The following is a 14,296-nucleotide window of genomic DNA, read 5'->3' as shown; positions in this document are numbered from 1 at the left end:
AGCCCGTGGTGGTATATAAACAGCTGTGATAATAATAGTAGTAAACTCTCTCGGAGTGTAAAAAGGTCTGCATTTTAATGACAAATATTCAATGTCCAAAGAGCAATGTGACCTAATAATGTCCACCGATGTACACCAAGCATTATTAATGTATATACACACTCCACCGCCTTTGTTCTTACCAGAATCGGCCGTTCTGTCTGCTCTGTATACGGAGCGGTCCGCTAGCTCGATAGCCGCATCGGGAACAGCGTTATTCAGCCAAGTCTCTGTGATTACCATAACACAGCTGTTAAGGCGATGTGTAATAATCCTAAGTCTCATTTCGTCCATCTTGTTCACGAGTGACCGGGCGTTTGTAAGAAAGAGGCTCGGAAGCGCTGGTCTGTGTGGGTTAGCTTGTAGCCTAGCCCGTACTCCGGCTCTCTTTCCCCGCTTTTGCTTCCGGTCTCTCCGCCGTCTTCGACGCCCCACAGGAGGTATGATGAGCGTTCCGCTAAGCTCCTCAGAGCGTAGAATCTCCGGTGAAATGAATTTTAGGTTTCCAGGTGAGTAATCCTGATACTGATTCCCGATTTTAAGCAGTTCGGCTCGTCCATAGTGTAATTGTTGAGTTAGTGCCTGATAAAATAAACTAAATATACTTAAAAGAACAAAAACGCTGCTGTATATCTGGGAGCTCCGAGCCGCTGCGTCTGCACGCGCCGCCATTTAAAGGGATGGACATGGTCAGAAACAATGCTCAGGTAGGCCGTGGCATTTAAACGATGCCCAATTGGCACTAAGGGGCCTAAAGTGTGCCAAGAAAACATCCCCCACACCATTACACCACCACCACCAGCCTGCACAGTGGTAACAAGGCATGATGGATCCATGTTCTCACTCTGTTTATGTCAAATTCTGACTCTACCATCTGAATGTCTCAACAGAAATCGAGACTCATCAGACCAGGCAACATTTTTCCAGTCTTCAACTGTCCAATTTTGGTGAGCTCGTGCAAATTGTAGCCTCTTTTTCCTATTTGTAGTGGAGATGAGTGGTACCCGGTGGGGTCTTCTGCTGTTGTAGCCCATCCGCCTCAAGGTTGTGCGTGTTGTGGCTTCACAAATGCTTTGCTGCATACCTCGGTTGTAACGAGTGGTTATTTCAGTCAAAGTTGCTCTTCCATCAGCTTGAATCAGTCGGCCCATTCTCCTCTGACCTCTAGCATCAACAAGGCATTTTCGCCCACAGGACTGCCGCATACTGGATGTTTTTCCCTTTTCACACCATTCTTTGTAAACCCTAGAAATGGTTGTGTGTGAAAATCCCAGTAACTGAGCAGATTGTGAAATACTCAGACCGGCCCGTCTGCACCAACAACCATGCCACGCTCAAAATTGCTTAAATCACCTTTCTTTCCCATTCTGACATTCAGTTTGGAGTTCAGGAGATTGTCTTGACCAGGACCACACCCCTAAATGCATTGAAGCAACTGCCATGTGATTGGTTGATTAGATAATTGCATTAATGAGAAATTGAACAGGTGTTCCTAATAATCCTTTAGGTGAGTGTATATATGTGTGTGTGTGTGTGTGTGTGTGTGTGTGTGTGTGTGTAATGTATAAATATATAAAAAAATCAAATCTCTCAACATAGAAAATTGCAGTTTCCAGAAGAAGAATCGGGTCAGTGAACAGGAGCGTTTTGATAGAGCCTGTGAATCTGACATGGATTATGGTAAACGCATGTTCTCCTTTCTCAGCCATTGAGATCAAGTCTCACAGATCTGATGACAATAATGATATAGCACATATGCTTGACAGTTTATAAAGTCAGAGTAGTGAAGATGGATCTGGCACTGGACACTGACAGTTACGACATGAAGGTGGAGCAGGTGCTGAAAGAAGGTACGGTTCAATATTCACTTGTGTCCATCAAAGTTTGAAGTACATGTTTTTAGAGCATGTAACTCTTGAACTGTGGTTGATGTATGGATGTCCCAGACTAATCTTTTCCTGTTCTGTCCTGTAGGCACTGATGATGATGCTGAGGGGAGAGTCAAACCATTTTTGGCTCGTCCCAGTTGCAGAGAATATTTGGGATTGGTAGAAGGCAAGTCGTACCTCATCATGGGCAATGTTGAACTGACAAACCAAGGAGAAAGGTAAGTGTCCACTGTGTGTCTGTGAATATCATGATTTGCCTGAGCTTAATTTATTTAATGTCTGTAGAATATTGTTCTAGGCTCAATGAAGGGGCAGTTGTTTTTTTGTCAAAATGCATTTTAAATAACCTAGAATAGACTTGAATAAATTAAGAAATGCAGTTGATACCAAATGACTTGAATACACAGCAAAATCCCCAGTGTTAAATTAACACTCCTCAGTGTACATATGTGTCAAGTCAAGTCTAGTTTATTTATATAGCGCTTTTCACAATACAGATTGTATCAAAGCAGCTTCACAGTATTAAATTAAAATAATCAATAATCAGTGTTTGTTTCTAGTGGAAAACGTCCACATTTGGTAATGCTGATCAATAGTATACCACACTACAGGGTGTTAAAATGAACACTGAAGCAGTGTTGACGTTAATGAGATAATTAAGTGATTAAGTGATGGTTGAGCATTATTGAAGATACCTGATGTTAATCAGCAGAATCATTGAAAGAAAGAGACACAACAAGAACAGAAAAAAGAGAAACAAGAACTACTGACTTCGAGCCATTACACATTATTGCACTTATTATTTTATCAGTTTGGCTTTATTTCTGTCATACATCTACACACGTTCTTATTTAGATTTAACAAAAGTTTATGTGGTAATGTTTTATGGAATGTTTCGTTTCAGGTCACCATTATGGTGATCGGTGTTTGCTTTAGTTGGGCTCTTGACCCTTTCATTTTTTAACATTAGTTCTTCTCAAAAAACAAAAACAATTGGTTTCACCACCACTCAAAACCAAAATAAATAGTGTTCCAACCAATCACCGACAGGGGGGTTGTGAGGTTTTGCGCTCGTCCACGGCTGCCTATGATGGCTGCACGCGAAAACCTCACAACACCCTCCCCCTGTCGGTGATTGGTTGGAACACTATTTATTTTGGTTTTGAGTGGTGGTGAAACCAACTGTTTTTGTGTGCAGATCTCAGAGCCTAGGCTGCCTACAGAGACGTGTTTTTTTGACGGCCTGCTTATGGGGCGGGCAGCTAGCGGATCGTTAGGAAAGATTAGATGAATGTGATAATTTATGTTTGGGCCTGAAATCGCTGATACAACCTTTAACTTCAGTAAATCAGAGAAAAAGGAGTTTTCCCATTGCGTCTAGTGACGCAGTACCCGTTCCCGTTATCTCAGGGAACCAAGGTTACGTTAGTAACCAAGTGCGTTTTTGGACTAACAAGGAAGTTATCAGTTCTGAAACTTACAGAAAATTCTTATTGTATGATGTCAAAACCTCAAGTAAAATTCGATTTTTCAGTTCATGACCCATTTAAAGGAGGAAATATTCTGACAATAAGGCTGTAATTCTTAGAAAATGAAATATTGGCATAAGTGAACTTTGATATTTTGTAAAAGACAAAAAAAAAGCTATTTTGTTTCTAAAATATTAATATATGAAAAACTTTTGTCTGCCAAAACAAAGTTAGTGACGTAAGCATTATGCAGGAAGCTATTTGTGAAATCATAAAACTGAGAACACCCCATTAGACACCTGACAAAATATCACGTATTTTGACCTGTTATTAAAATGTTTTGTACAAGTGAAACTGAATTTGTGTTAAATGTTTGTCAAAAATGTATAAAAACCAACATGTATACAAAGGATTCTCCTTTTTTATCACTGTTGACATGCGTATAGTTCATTGACCCTTATACTAAAATGATGCATGTGCTTCGTAAATGCATACAGTGTAGTTAAGTCGGTAATTGTGTCTGTTTTGACTTGTTTTTAGTCTGCAGTACATCTTTGGAGAGCGCACCTGGGTTGAATACTGGCCGACAAGAGAGGAAAGCCAAACTCGAGAATACAGGGAACAGTACATCGGCATCTCTTTGCTCCAGAATAGCCTCCTCAGAAGAGGATGTGTTGTATAATTATCCCTGTCAACAACCTCACAGCTCATACTATGGTCACAATGTGAGTCACCCCAGCTAGAAATATTATTGGACGTGGGCTCCAACATCGCTCAGACGTCAAACGTTTGTTGAAAATGAAAATTGGGTTGACGTATAAACATTTGTTTGAAGTCAGGCTCCAACATCATTAAACAACTCCAAAAACACCATTATCAATGTAATGCTTTAATCCAATAGATCAAACTAGACAGCCAAAAAGCAAAACCACGTGTACATATAAACACAAACAAATGATCATGCAAAATTGATACCAGAGATTAAACCCTGAAATGTGACTGCCTGGTATATGATAATAAAAACTTTATTATCAAAAAGTAGCCAACATACTTGATCACTGTATCTCTTGCTGTTCTCACCATAACAAACAGTTACAGCTGACAGAGAAAAACTAACATTAAAAAGTCAAGGCCAAAGAGCCCAACTAAAGCAAACATCTTAATGGTGACCACAGTGAGTGCGCTGTGAAGTTACACTTTTAGATCATTGTGACCACATCATGAGTATCATGAGTATCCTGGGAGCTCAAATTGTTGACTGGGATATAAACAGCATTTGTTGATTACAGGAAATTAATTAATTAATTAATTCTGTATTTTAAAAAAGGGGTGACTGAATGAAACGTGAAAATGTTTATTTTAGACTCCTGACTAATTAATCATGGTGTGATATACAGTGCCTTGCAAGAATATTCTAATAACACAAATCCAACATTATAATTTGTTTTGTGTGGTATTTTAAATCTGTATCTAATTTTTATAATCATAAGACAATGGGGTCGGAGCGCAAAAGAGACTCAAAATACTCTGTTGACTTTGATCTTACATACAAGTGTCAAACATCATTCGATCCTGTTAAGTGTCTATTTTTTGTGTATACTCGCAATAAAAAACAAAGTGTTGTGCTTTTTTGCCAAATAAAGAAAAATAAACATGATGCAAGTTCTGCTTTCTCTCTGTCAGTGAAGTCCATTCTGAAACACGTCCGAAAATGAACTATAACTAAGCGAATACTCAGGCATACAGGCATGAAGCTTGAATTATATTCTTTTAAATTAAGTAATTTATATATATATATATAAAAAAAATTCTCAGTTTATGTAATATGTATGAAAAGAGAGAGATGTCAGTCGTTCTCATCTCAGCTCATTATGTTTTAATGTGACCCTGCCCACGGAGAGCACAGTTATTCAAACGCAAATGATCTGAGGCATTCATGCAAACCTGTGAACACCCACAATCAGCTGGATAACACACACCGCCTGTAATCAGAGTCATGTACTTTACGACACTGTGAGGAATAATACTATCTTAATAATAATCCTGGAAAATTTACCTCAGAAGTGCTGCAAGTTTCATTTCGAGGAGCAACGGATCCAGCTGAGGAATAGGTCAGTTCTATATTTGCTTTGTTCTAATCGCAATAGTGTCTGTACACGCAAAAAGACTGTTTAAATATGAATCGCGTTTCTGTGTGTGAATGAATGAACAGCTTTTACCAAACTCTATTGCTATTCTGAGATGAGTAAAAATCGACTAGAAAAATCTGATAGATTATAAGGTTACCCCAACGATAGTGGAGGACTGCTCCAACGCATAGTTTCATTGTTTCATTGCACATATTAATTTTGTAACTTGCCCTCTGTGCCAAGCCTTTTCTGAATGGCCTCCGCATCTTCAGATTTTTTGCACCTACAGGAGTATTGATGTTCAACGTTCATCAGGGAAAATCCACTGAGTCTTTTGTATTCCGGGGATTAGTCTAAAGCCTAAGGGCGATGTAAATAGCTAAACGAGTTTAACCGCAGAAAATCGTACATTACCAGTGACCACACAATGGCTTTTAGGTCATCAAGTCGTGTAATATGAATGCACATTTACAGGGTACTTTTTGTTTTTGATCTGTTGAAATAATAATAATACTGTTGTGTGAAAGTCTGAACAATTTATAGTCCTCTCCTTAACGATAAAATATGTAAAAAATAAATGAATCAAAATTAACAAAATTTAAATAATGAGTCAATACATCATCAGTCCTTCTTCCAAAATGTGTTTTAGTGTTACGCTGATTCACTATGGTAAGTTTATTAAAAGTATTTGTATTTAAGACCTAGCGGGATAGTTTTGGCAGGTATTTGCGAACGTCACTCGCCCGTGCGTGTCTCGTCATCCATAAATAGAGAAAAGTTGCTCCGGCTGCTTTGAGTGGAAGGTTAGTTAACACAACGAGTTGTGTTGAGCACGAGTTGTAACACACCTGTTTTAAACAAACTCAGAACAGAGGAGAGTTCTCCTTTTGCTGGAGAAAAGAGAATGAGCTTTTTCAGAGATGATGAGAACAGATCTGATACTGTATGTTGCTGGAGTCTATTACTAGCGTCTCAGGCTGAAGAAGAGCTGGGAAACACACTGGACGGATGGCCAGTCCATCACTGCTTTGGAACCTCATTTACACAAAAACACGTGTTGTGCTGAAATGTACATTTTTGATATATATCCATGGCTATATACTGTTCAATAATTCTTTCGACCTCTCAAAGATCAACAGAGCGGCTGCCAGTTTACCAAAGGTTGAATTTACACAACAGGTTTTTGCAGGTCATTTACGGGAAATCTGAATTTGACTGCTCTTACTCTTCATATGCTTATGAGATCTTTATGAATATCCTGCACTGAATTTGCATTTGTGTTTTTCATTAGGCACTGATTCAAAAGACTCAAGATTCAGATTTATTCAGTCTATATGTTAAATGAACTTAAAATCTATATTTGATTTATAAAATGTATGAACATAAAGAAGTTATTTGTGTATCACACAGGCGATTCATAAAGATCTCATAAGGATTTGAAAAGTGAATGCCAGTCAAACATAAATATTCCTTGCTATACTGTTAGATTGTAGATTGCTGAACTGAAGTGTCAGTTTACTTACAAAACAAATGCAAAAAAACAGAGAGAGAAGTTTGGACTGTGAGGGTCACGGAGGCGGGTATAAATCTGAGCTGCTGCAGGTTCACACACACACACAAACACACACACACAGAGACACGATGGAGGTGAAGCTGCTGTGTCTGACTGTTGTTCTTCTCTCCTCATCCCTCCTCACACTGTGTGACCCGCTGTGAGTATTAAACACACCGTTTGCTCATAGAGTTACTAATAATCAGTTTTTAAGATTTCAAACGCTGTGATTTGATCTCCTCAGGTTTGTTCTGTCAGCTCCTAATTTGCTGAGAGTGGGTTCCTCAGAGAACGTGTTTGTGGAGGCTCAGGATCACACTGGAGGAAACCTGAACGTGAGGATCTCAGTGAAGACCTTCCCAAAGAAAGACAAGGCGATACTGTCCAAAACAGTGACACTGACTGCAGAAAACAATTACCAGATCCTTACAGATATAAAGGTGAGAGCTCCATAAATACAGTGATGTTTCATTCTGTAACATGTTGAGAGTCAGGAGCAGGCTGGGAAGCAGATCCACATCCAGGTTTATTCAAATAATCCACAAGGTCATAATCCACAAGGTAACTAGCATAAACAAATAAAAACACGATAAACCAGAGAATGTGATTTCAGCGACTGACAGAGAACAAGGGCTATATATATACAGGCATGATAACAAGGGGGTGTAGATAATAAGAAACACCTGGAGACTAATCAACTTGAAAACCTACAAAGAACTACAAAACATGGTGTAAGACAGGAAATAACATAAGAGACCAGGAACACACAAGACAGGGGAACACAGGCTGGGATCATAACACATTCTCATTATTTTATTATCACATAAAATTCAGGCTGATGATTATCTGTTCTCTAGATCCCTGATGGTCAGAACTTCTTCTCTGATGATCCTCTGGAGAAGCAGTATGTGTATCTACAAGCTCAGTTTCCATCCCACACTCTGGAGAAAGTGGTCATGGTCTCATTCCAGACTGGATATATATTTGTACAGACAGACAAGCCCATCTACACACCTGCTAGCAGAGGTACGATTCAGTGCTAAGTAAAGTTCATAACGTAATTTCGGGAGGAACATCTAATCTAATCTTTCAATTAACTGCTGGAGCATAAGCAGCCGCTCACCTTGCTCTGGCATCAGCTGTTTTGGCGTTCCTCCACCTCCCCAACTCCACCAACATCATTTAAATAACATAATTATAACATCTTGCTACCATACTCATCATGTAAGCATTAGTAGTCCCACTGGAGGGTATATCTAAGCTCGAGTTGAAGCTGCTTCATTGAGCCCTCCATTGTGGACAGCAAGCCAAATACGCTTAACCTTTTTAGCTTAAAGATTATATGGGCAAAGGAACTCATGAAATACTTGGAAAATATAACGCACAATGTGAACTTTATACATAAGCATGACATAATTGTTTATTATTAAACTGACCGCTGCATGTATTCAGGGTTTGAATCTGAGTAAAAAAATAATAATTTTTTTGCTTTGACCTCTTTTGCAGTTCGATACAGGATTTTCTCTCTGACGCCCAACATGAAACCACTCAGTCAGACTGACGTCACGGTGGAGATCATGGTACACACTTATATAAGTGCACACTGTTAACACACACACACACACACACACTCGAGTCATTTCAGCTGTAATGAGCATCATTGCACTGCTGATCTCAGTAAACACACAGTGTTAATGCTGATTTCTGTGTTTCTGAAGAATCCACAAGGCATCACAGTTTCATCACAGATAATATATCCAGTGAAAGGGATGCAGTCTGGAAGCTACGCCATTCCTGAGGTTGCCAGGTGTGTTTGTGTGTGAAACACTGTGAAGACTGAACTTGCTCAACCCGAGTTAATTTAATTTAGTGATTCATTATGTCTATCTTACAACACAGCCAATACTCATAAATGTGATCTGTGTTATGAGGTTTGTTTCATCTGTTGTATAATGCTTATTTAAAAATGTTTTGAAATGTTTTTGTTTCAGTCTTGGGATCTGGAAGGTTGTCACTCGGTACACAAACACTCCTCGGAAGACGTTTACTGCAGACTTTGAGGTCAAAGAATATGGTAAGATGTGTGTCAACAAAATGTGTTTTGTGTAAATGCAATAAAACTAAGATAATGTGTTTATTTATTTGTGTCTTTTCTCTGGATTGATTTATAGTGCCGCCAACATTTGGAGTCAGAATGAGACCCAGTAAGTCATTCTTCTATGTGGGTGACGAGAGCCTGACAGTCGACATTGAAGCCAAGTAAGACAACACATGTTCTGCTTCACTGTATTGAAAATTAATATTTAGTGTATGCACACACTGATTTAAAATAGATTTCTATGTAAACTACAAAATAATGTGAGCAACCAAAACTTTTCATGAGTGTTTGAGATAGTATAACTTCCAAAGTAACAAAGACATTTATCTTAGTCTCAAAAGGCTTATTTTTTTGAGTTGTGGTTATTCTGTATTTTACTGGTAGTATATTGTTTCCTGTGTATCTGCTCTCATGACTGAAGTTTCCTCGCTCATCGTTCCTCGCCTCCTCACAGTGCAGTTAGAGGACTGAGATGCTCTTCTAGATGACTGAGATCCATTGTTTCCGGGCCATGGGCTGGAGGATGGAGGAGCGAGGATATAAGAAAGCATCAGTTTGAGCATTGAGAAGCACCCACTGATTTTGGGGATGCTAGTGTGAACATGATGGATTATGGACAATATATTGATGTATGCTGTGTCTGAAAGGAACTCTGTGTGTTCATGTTCAATCAACCTGACATCAGTTGGTTACACCAGGGGTTTTCAAAGTGTGTGGCACAGAGAGCAGCTCCAGAGAATATTTAGCCTGGGAAAACCCAGACAAACTTCCGGCAAATTTAGATTTGCTCTGCAAGTCTGAGATAGGTCTGACTGCAGAACCACAGAACCATACGTCATAGCAGTGTGAGGACGACAGCGCCAGCCTGACAGTCTGATGGCGGAAGTGGGCACAGCAAGGCATTTAAACAATTTAATTGTCATTTAATGTAATATCTCAAATATGATAAAATGTAAAAATTATGTTTTGTCCTATTAACAAAATACAATATACTACTATTAACAAATGTTAATAGTTTTTTAAAAGTTAAAATTATACTTTATCAATTTTGTTTTGTTGAGTCAAATGATTAACAATATAAATTGAACAAAGCTTAAAGGGTTAGTTCACCCAAAAATGAAAATTCTGTCAGTAATTACTCACCCTCATGTTGTTCCAACCATGTAAGTCTTTCGTTCATCTTCGGAACACAAATTAAGATATTTTTGATGAAATCTGAGAGCTGTCTCACTCCTCCATAGGCTTTCAGAGGGACCGAAACTCGCTGGCCCAGAATAGTTATTAAAAACATTGTTAAAATAGTCCAAGTGACTACAGTGGCTCTACATTAAGTTTATCATGCGACGACAATACTCTTTGTGCGGAAAAACATCAAAAATAACGAATTTATCCAACTATTAGTGTTCTTCAATGTGGGCCTCTGACGAGAGTTCACGGGAGCGCCAGGACGCATGCGCGAGAACTGAGATTACAGCGTTCTTCTTCTACTACTACTTGTTACTGGCTGCTCACTCCTTGGGAGTATTACCGCCATCTACTGTACAAGATGATGTCCCGACATCATCAAGACCTAAATCACAATAAGTGTCGAATTCAATAGCTTACATACAGCGCGCGTCTTCCTCTGCTTATAAACAGACCGTTTTGCGCTTCCGGCAATGTCGGATGCTTTTTAATAACTATTCTGGCCGGCGAGTTTGGGTCCCTCCGAAAGCCTATGGAGGAGTGAAACAGCTGTCAGATTTCATCAAAAATATCTTAATTTGTGTTCCGAAGATGAATGAAAGACTTACATGGTTGGAACAACATGAGGGTGAGTAATTAGTGACAGAATTTTAATTTTTGGGTGAACTAACCCTTTAAAACAAAAAAATAATGATATGAAAACAAAGGTTGAGCGTTTGAACATTTGATTTAATTGCTCCAAATAAATAATAGCTAAATAAAAATACAAAATCTAACTAAATAATAAATAAATTATACAAAATAAAATCAAACCAAAGAAAATAAATCTTATAAAAGTTATGCAGGCACACATTTAACAATAATTCTCAAGTGAAAAATAAATCAAATAAATCAAAACTCCATACAAATGGAGTTAATCCTGAGGCGCCTGTAAGGTAGGTGCAGAGACAATAGGAACCCAAGAGCAGATCAATTGAGAATAGAATTTGTCCAAAAGGTTGAAAGAAAACAATACAAAACATAAAATAATTGGTAGCCGAGCCACCAAGTAAGAGGGTCGAGACAGAGGCGAAATCCAATGGACAGGTGGGGGTCAAAACCAGTAGCGGACCAACAGTTTAAAGGAAGAGGCCAAGGCAATAGTCCAGGACGAAAGCAGGGGGGTCAAAAACCAGGTGAGCAAGCTGAGTTGAGATAGGGAACAGGAACTAGGCAAATAAACAACAAAACAGGATTAAATACTCAGACAAGGCTTTAAAGGTTTTTAGAAGCAACCAAAACAAGACTTTCAGGCAAGGGGACAGTGGTGAAGCGGACGGAAACCAGTACACACTGACAGAGAACCAAAGAAAGAGAGAAGCATAAGTAGTGGAGAAAATCAGTGCAGAGAATGGGAAACAGGTGTGTGAGTAATGAGAGTGAGAGCACTAATTAGGATGGGATTCAGCTGTGATGGTAGAGTGAGGTGAACTGACAATCAAGACACAAGACAAACACAGCGGAAAGGCTGAAGATCAAACCAGAGTCCTGACAGCGCCTTTCATCTCCTTTAACTCCAACCCTACTCAAACTTATCCTGTGTTTGCATGTTTAATGGGATGCATTCATAGATGTGAAATATTATTATAACAAAATATAAATACAGAAATATATAATTGTTTGTGTTTTGTTAGCTTAAGTTTCAGTGTGGATTGTTTGTGTAACCTTTAGACGTTAATGAAGATAATTTAATATTTTGTCTAAATCATGCAGAAAACCATCTAATTCCAAAGGGACTACTATTAAATATGTGTACCTTGAAATGCAATGCAAGTCGCTTTGGATAAAAGTGTCTGCCAAATGCATAAATGTAAAATAATATCTATTGCCACTGTATATTAAAAAATAACTCCAGATGTTCATACCTCCATGAACAACAGCCTTTTTAAAGTGGATTTTAATGTGATTATTCAATTTGTCCCGTTTTGTCTGTTTAAAAATACTGCTATCACAAAAAGGGTAGTGAACATTTCTGCAGCATGTTGTGCATTGCTCCAAAGGTGTTAGCGCTGAACCTCTCTGAATTATGTGGTTGTGTAGGTGAAATAAAATACAATTAATTCAATTCTCATGGTCAGAAAATTTAACAAATGCTATAAAATACAACGCTTAACAACAAATTAAATCACAAACCATAAATATGTAACCTAACAAAGTGATACAATGCAACTGTAAAATAACAATACATGATCAGGTCACATTTATTAAGTCAAGTCACCTTTATTTATATAGCACTTTTTACAATACAGATTGTTTCAAAGCAGCTTTACACGGATCATAGGAAAATAATGCAACGAAGTTTGTCTCGGCAGATCTAGAACAAAATAGTGTCATAATCCAGCTTAAGTAGGTTCAGTGTTGATTCATTTCTGTTGTACAAAAGTTATTCATTCAGTTAATTAATCTATATAGCCATTCTGGAGAAAACTGTGATGTTATCATCCAGCTCAGTTCAGTTCTCATATAATGGTGTCAATGACAGATCAATAGTATTGTTGAATATTAACTTACAAAATACTTAGAGCCGTTTTGTATAAGCGTAACGTTAAGTATGTTGTATCCAACAAAGATATAACTTATTTTTAGCTTCTTCTCTTCTTCTTTTCCTTGTTCTACCGTGTTAAACATGAACTCCGTCCACTTCCGGCATCAGACTGCAGGCTGGAGCTGTCGTCCTCACACTGTTATGACGTATGGTTCTGCGGTTCTGCAGTTGGTTATTATTGGGTAGTCTGGCAAAGAGCTCATTCAAGACGATTTCTAATCCGTCCAAATCGAGGCACCAATCAGAAACGTTGAGGCGGGCTTTACACGATGACGATCGCTCTGATTGGATTTAGGCCTATCCAATTGAGCCCAGAGGCATTTGAGCGACGTCCGTTGGTGACGCCCCTTTGGAAATGAGTTATTAATGAAGGTTTGCCAGACCATAACTCAGTTACTACTGAGAATGGTCTGGTTTTAACCACACAGCAAAAACTCCAGTGTTAAATTAACTCTCCTGGGAGTTTATATGGCTCCAGACTCAAGAGTGTTAAAGTGTTAAAATATGAGTGTTAAATTAACACTCAAGAGTGTTAAAGTTAATGAGCTAATTAAGTGATTCATTGAGTGATGATTGACCAGTATTGAAGACACCTGATGTTAACCAGCAGAATCACAGAAGGTGAAAATCTCATGTTTTAAGACACCATTGTGGTGATCAGTGTTTGCTTTAGTTGGGCTCTTGACCCTTAAACTGTTAACATTAGATTTTGTTTGGCTGCTGTATCTGAGTTATAACTCTCAGATGAACAAAGAGAAAGTTGATCAGGTGGTGTTGGTTATGTTTTGACATAATCATAATTTCAGCTGAATCACTGAACTCATTTAGAGTCTGATCTCTGACTTAAATGTATATTGTTGATTACAGCATCACTGTGATTCTACAGCATAAGATCCAGCATTTTCTAATTGGTCTAAAGGATTTCTTAAAAGTTGTTCTGATAAAACAAAATCTTCCTTTTATACACACACAGACATCAAGACCCAGTGTATGAATCTCAACAATGGTGACAAACAGAATATTCAATTAGGGAAAGGAAATTACAAAGACAATTCAGATCATACTTTATTCATACTGCAATGCATGATGGGAGTCATGAATGAGTTTTGATTGGTGGCACCCAGAATGCACTGCAACATGCTTTATTATTGTCACCATTGTTGAGATTCACAGGCTGATTCTTGATGTCAGTGTGTCTAAATAAAGTAATTTTCAATGTATTTTGGATTATATTGAAAATGCTGAGATCATTTGCTGTAAATTCACAGTGCTGCTGTAACCAACAAGGTAGACATAACTCTCTAAATGAGATTTGTGATTCAGGTAAAATTATGATTATGGCAAAAGATAA

At 38.3% G+C, this 14,296-nt stretch overlaps 2 protein-coding genes and 1 pseudogene across 3 annotated transcripts in view; all 3 read left to right on the top strand.

Moving 5' to 3' along the window:
• LOC307152133 (complement C3-like) overlaps nucleotides 1-14,296 on the top strand; it is a 340,855-nt pseudogene that overhangs the window by 64,960 nt on the left and 261,599 nt on the right. The window lies entirely within an intron of this gene.
• On the top strand, nucleotides 1,762-5,068 carry LOC307152762 (complement C3-like). The gene is made up of 3 exons (XM_079861680.1): nucleotides 1,762-1,889; nucleotides 2,014-2,146; nucleotides 3,938-5,068. The coding sequence occupies exons 1-3, from the start codon at nucleotides 1,829-1,831 to the stop codon at nucleotides 4,077-4,079; spliced, it is 336 nt and encodes a 111-aa protein (XP_079717806.1). The 5' UTR covers nucleotides 1,762-1,828; the 3' UTR covers nucleotides 4,080-5,068.
• Nucleotides 7,143-10,220, top strand: LOC307152645 (complement C3-like). Its single transcript, XM_079861465.1, has 8 exons — nucleotides 7,143-7,238; nucleotides 7,323-7,518; nucleotides 7,936-8,104; nucleotides 8,585-8,658; nucleotides 8,797-8,885; nucleotides 9,070-9,152; nucleotides 9,250-9,337; nucleotides 9,631-10,220. The coding sequence occupies exons 1-8, from the start codon at nucleotides 7,168-7,170 to the stop codon at nucleotides 9,662-9,664; spliced, it is 804 nt and encodes a 267-aa protein (XP_079717591.1). The 5' UTR covers nucleotides 7,143-7,167; the 3' UTR covers nucleotides 9,665-10,220.

Source organism: Squalius cephalus (genome assembly GCF_949319135.1).
Source record: "Squalius cephalus genome assembly, chromosome: 2".
NCBI classification, from domain to species: Eukaryota; Metazoa; Chordata; class Actinopteri; order Cypriniformes; family Leuciscidae; genus Squalius; species Squalius cephalus.
The sequence above is the reverse complement of the archived record's forward strand: the minus strand, read 5'-3'. Positions and strand labels throughout refer to the sequence as shown.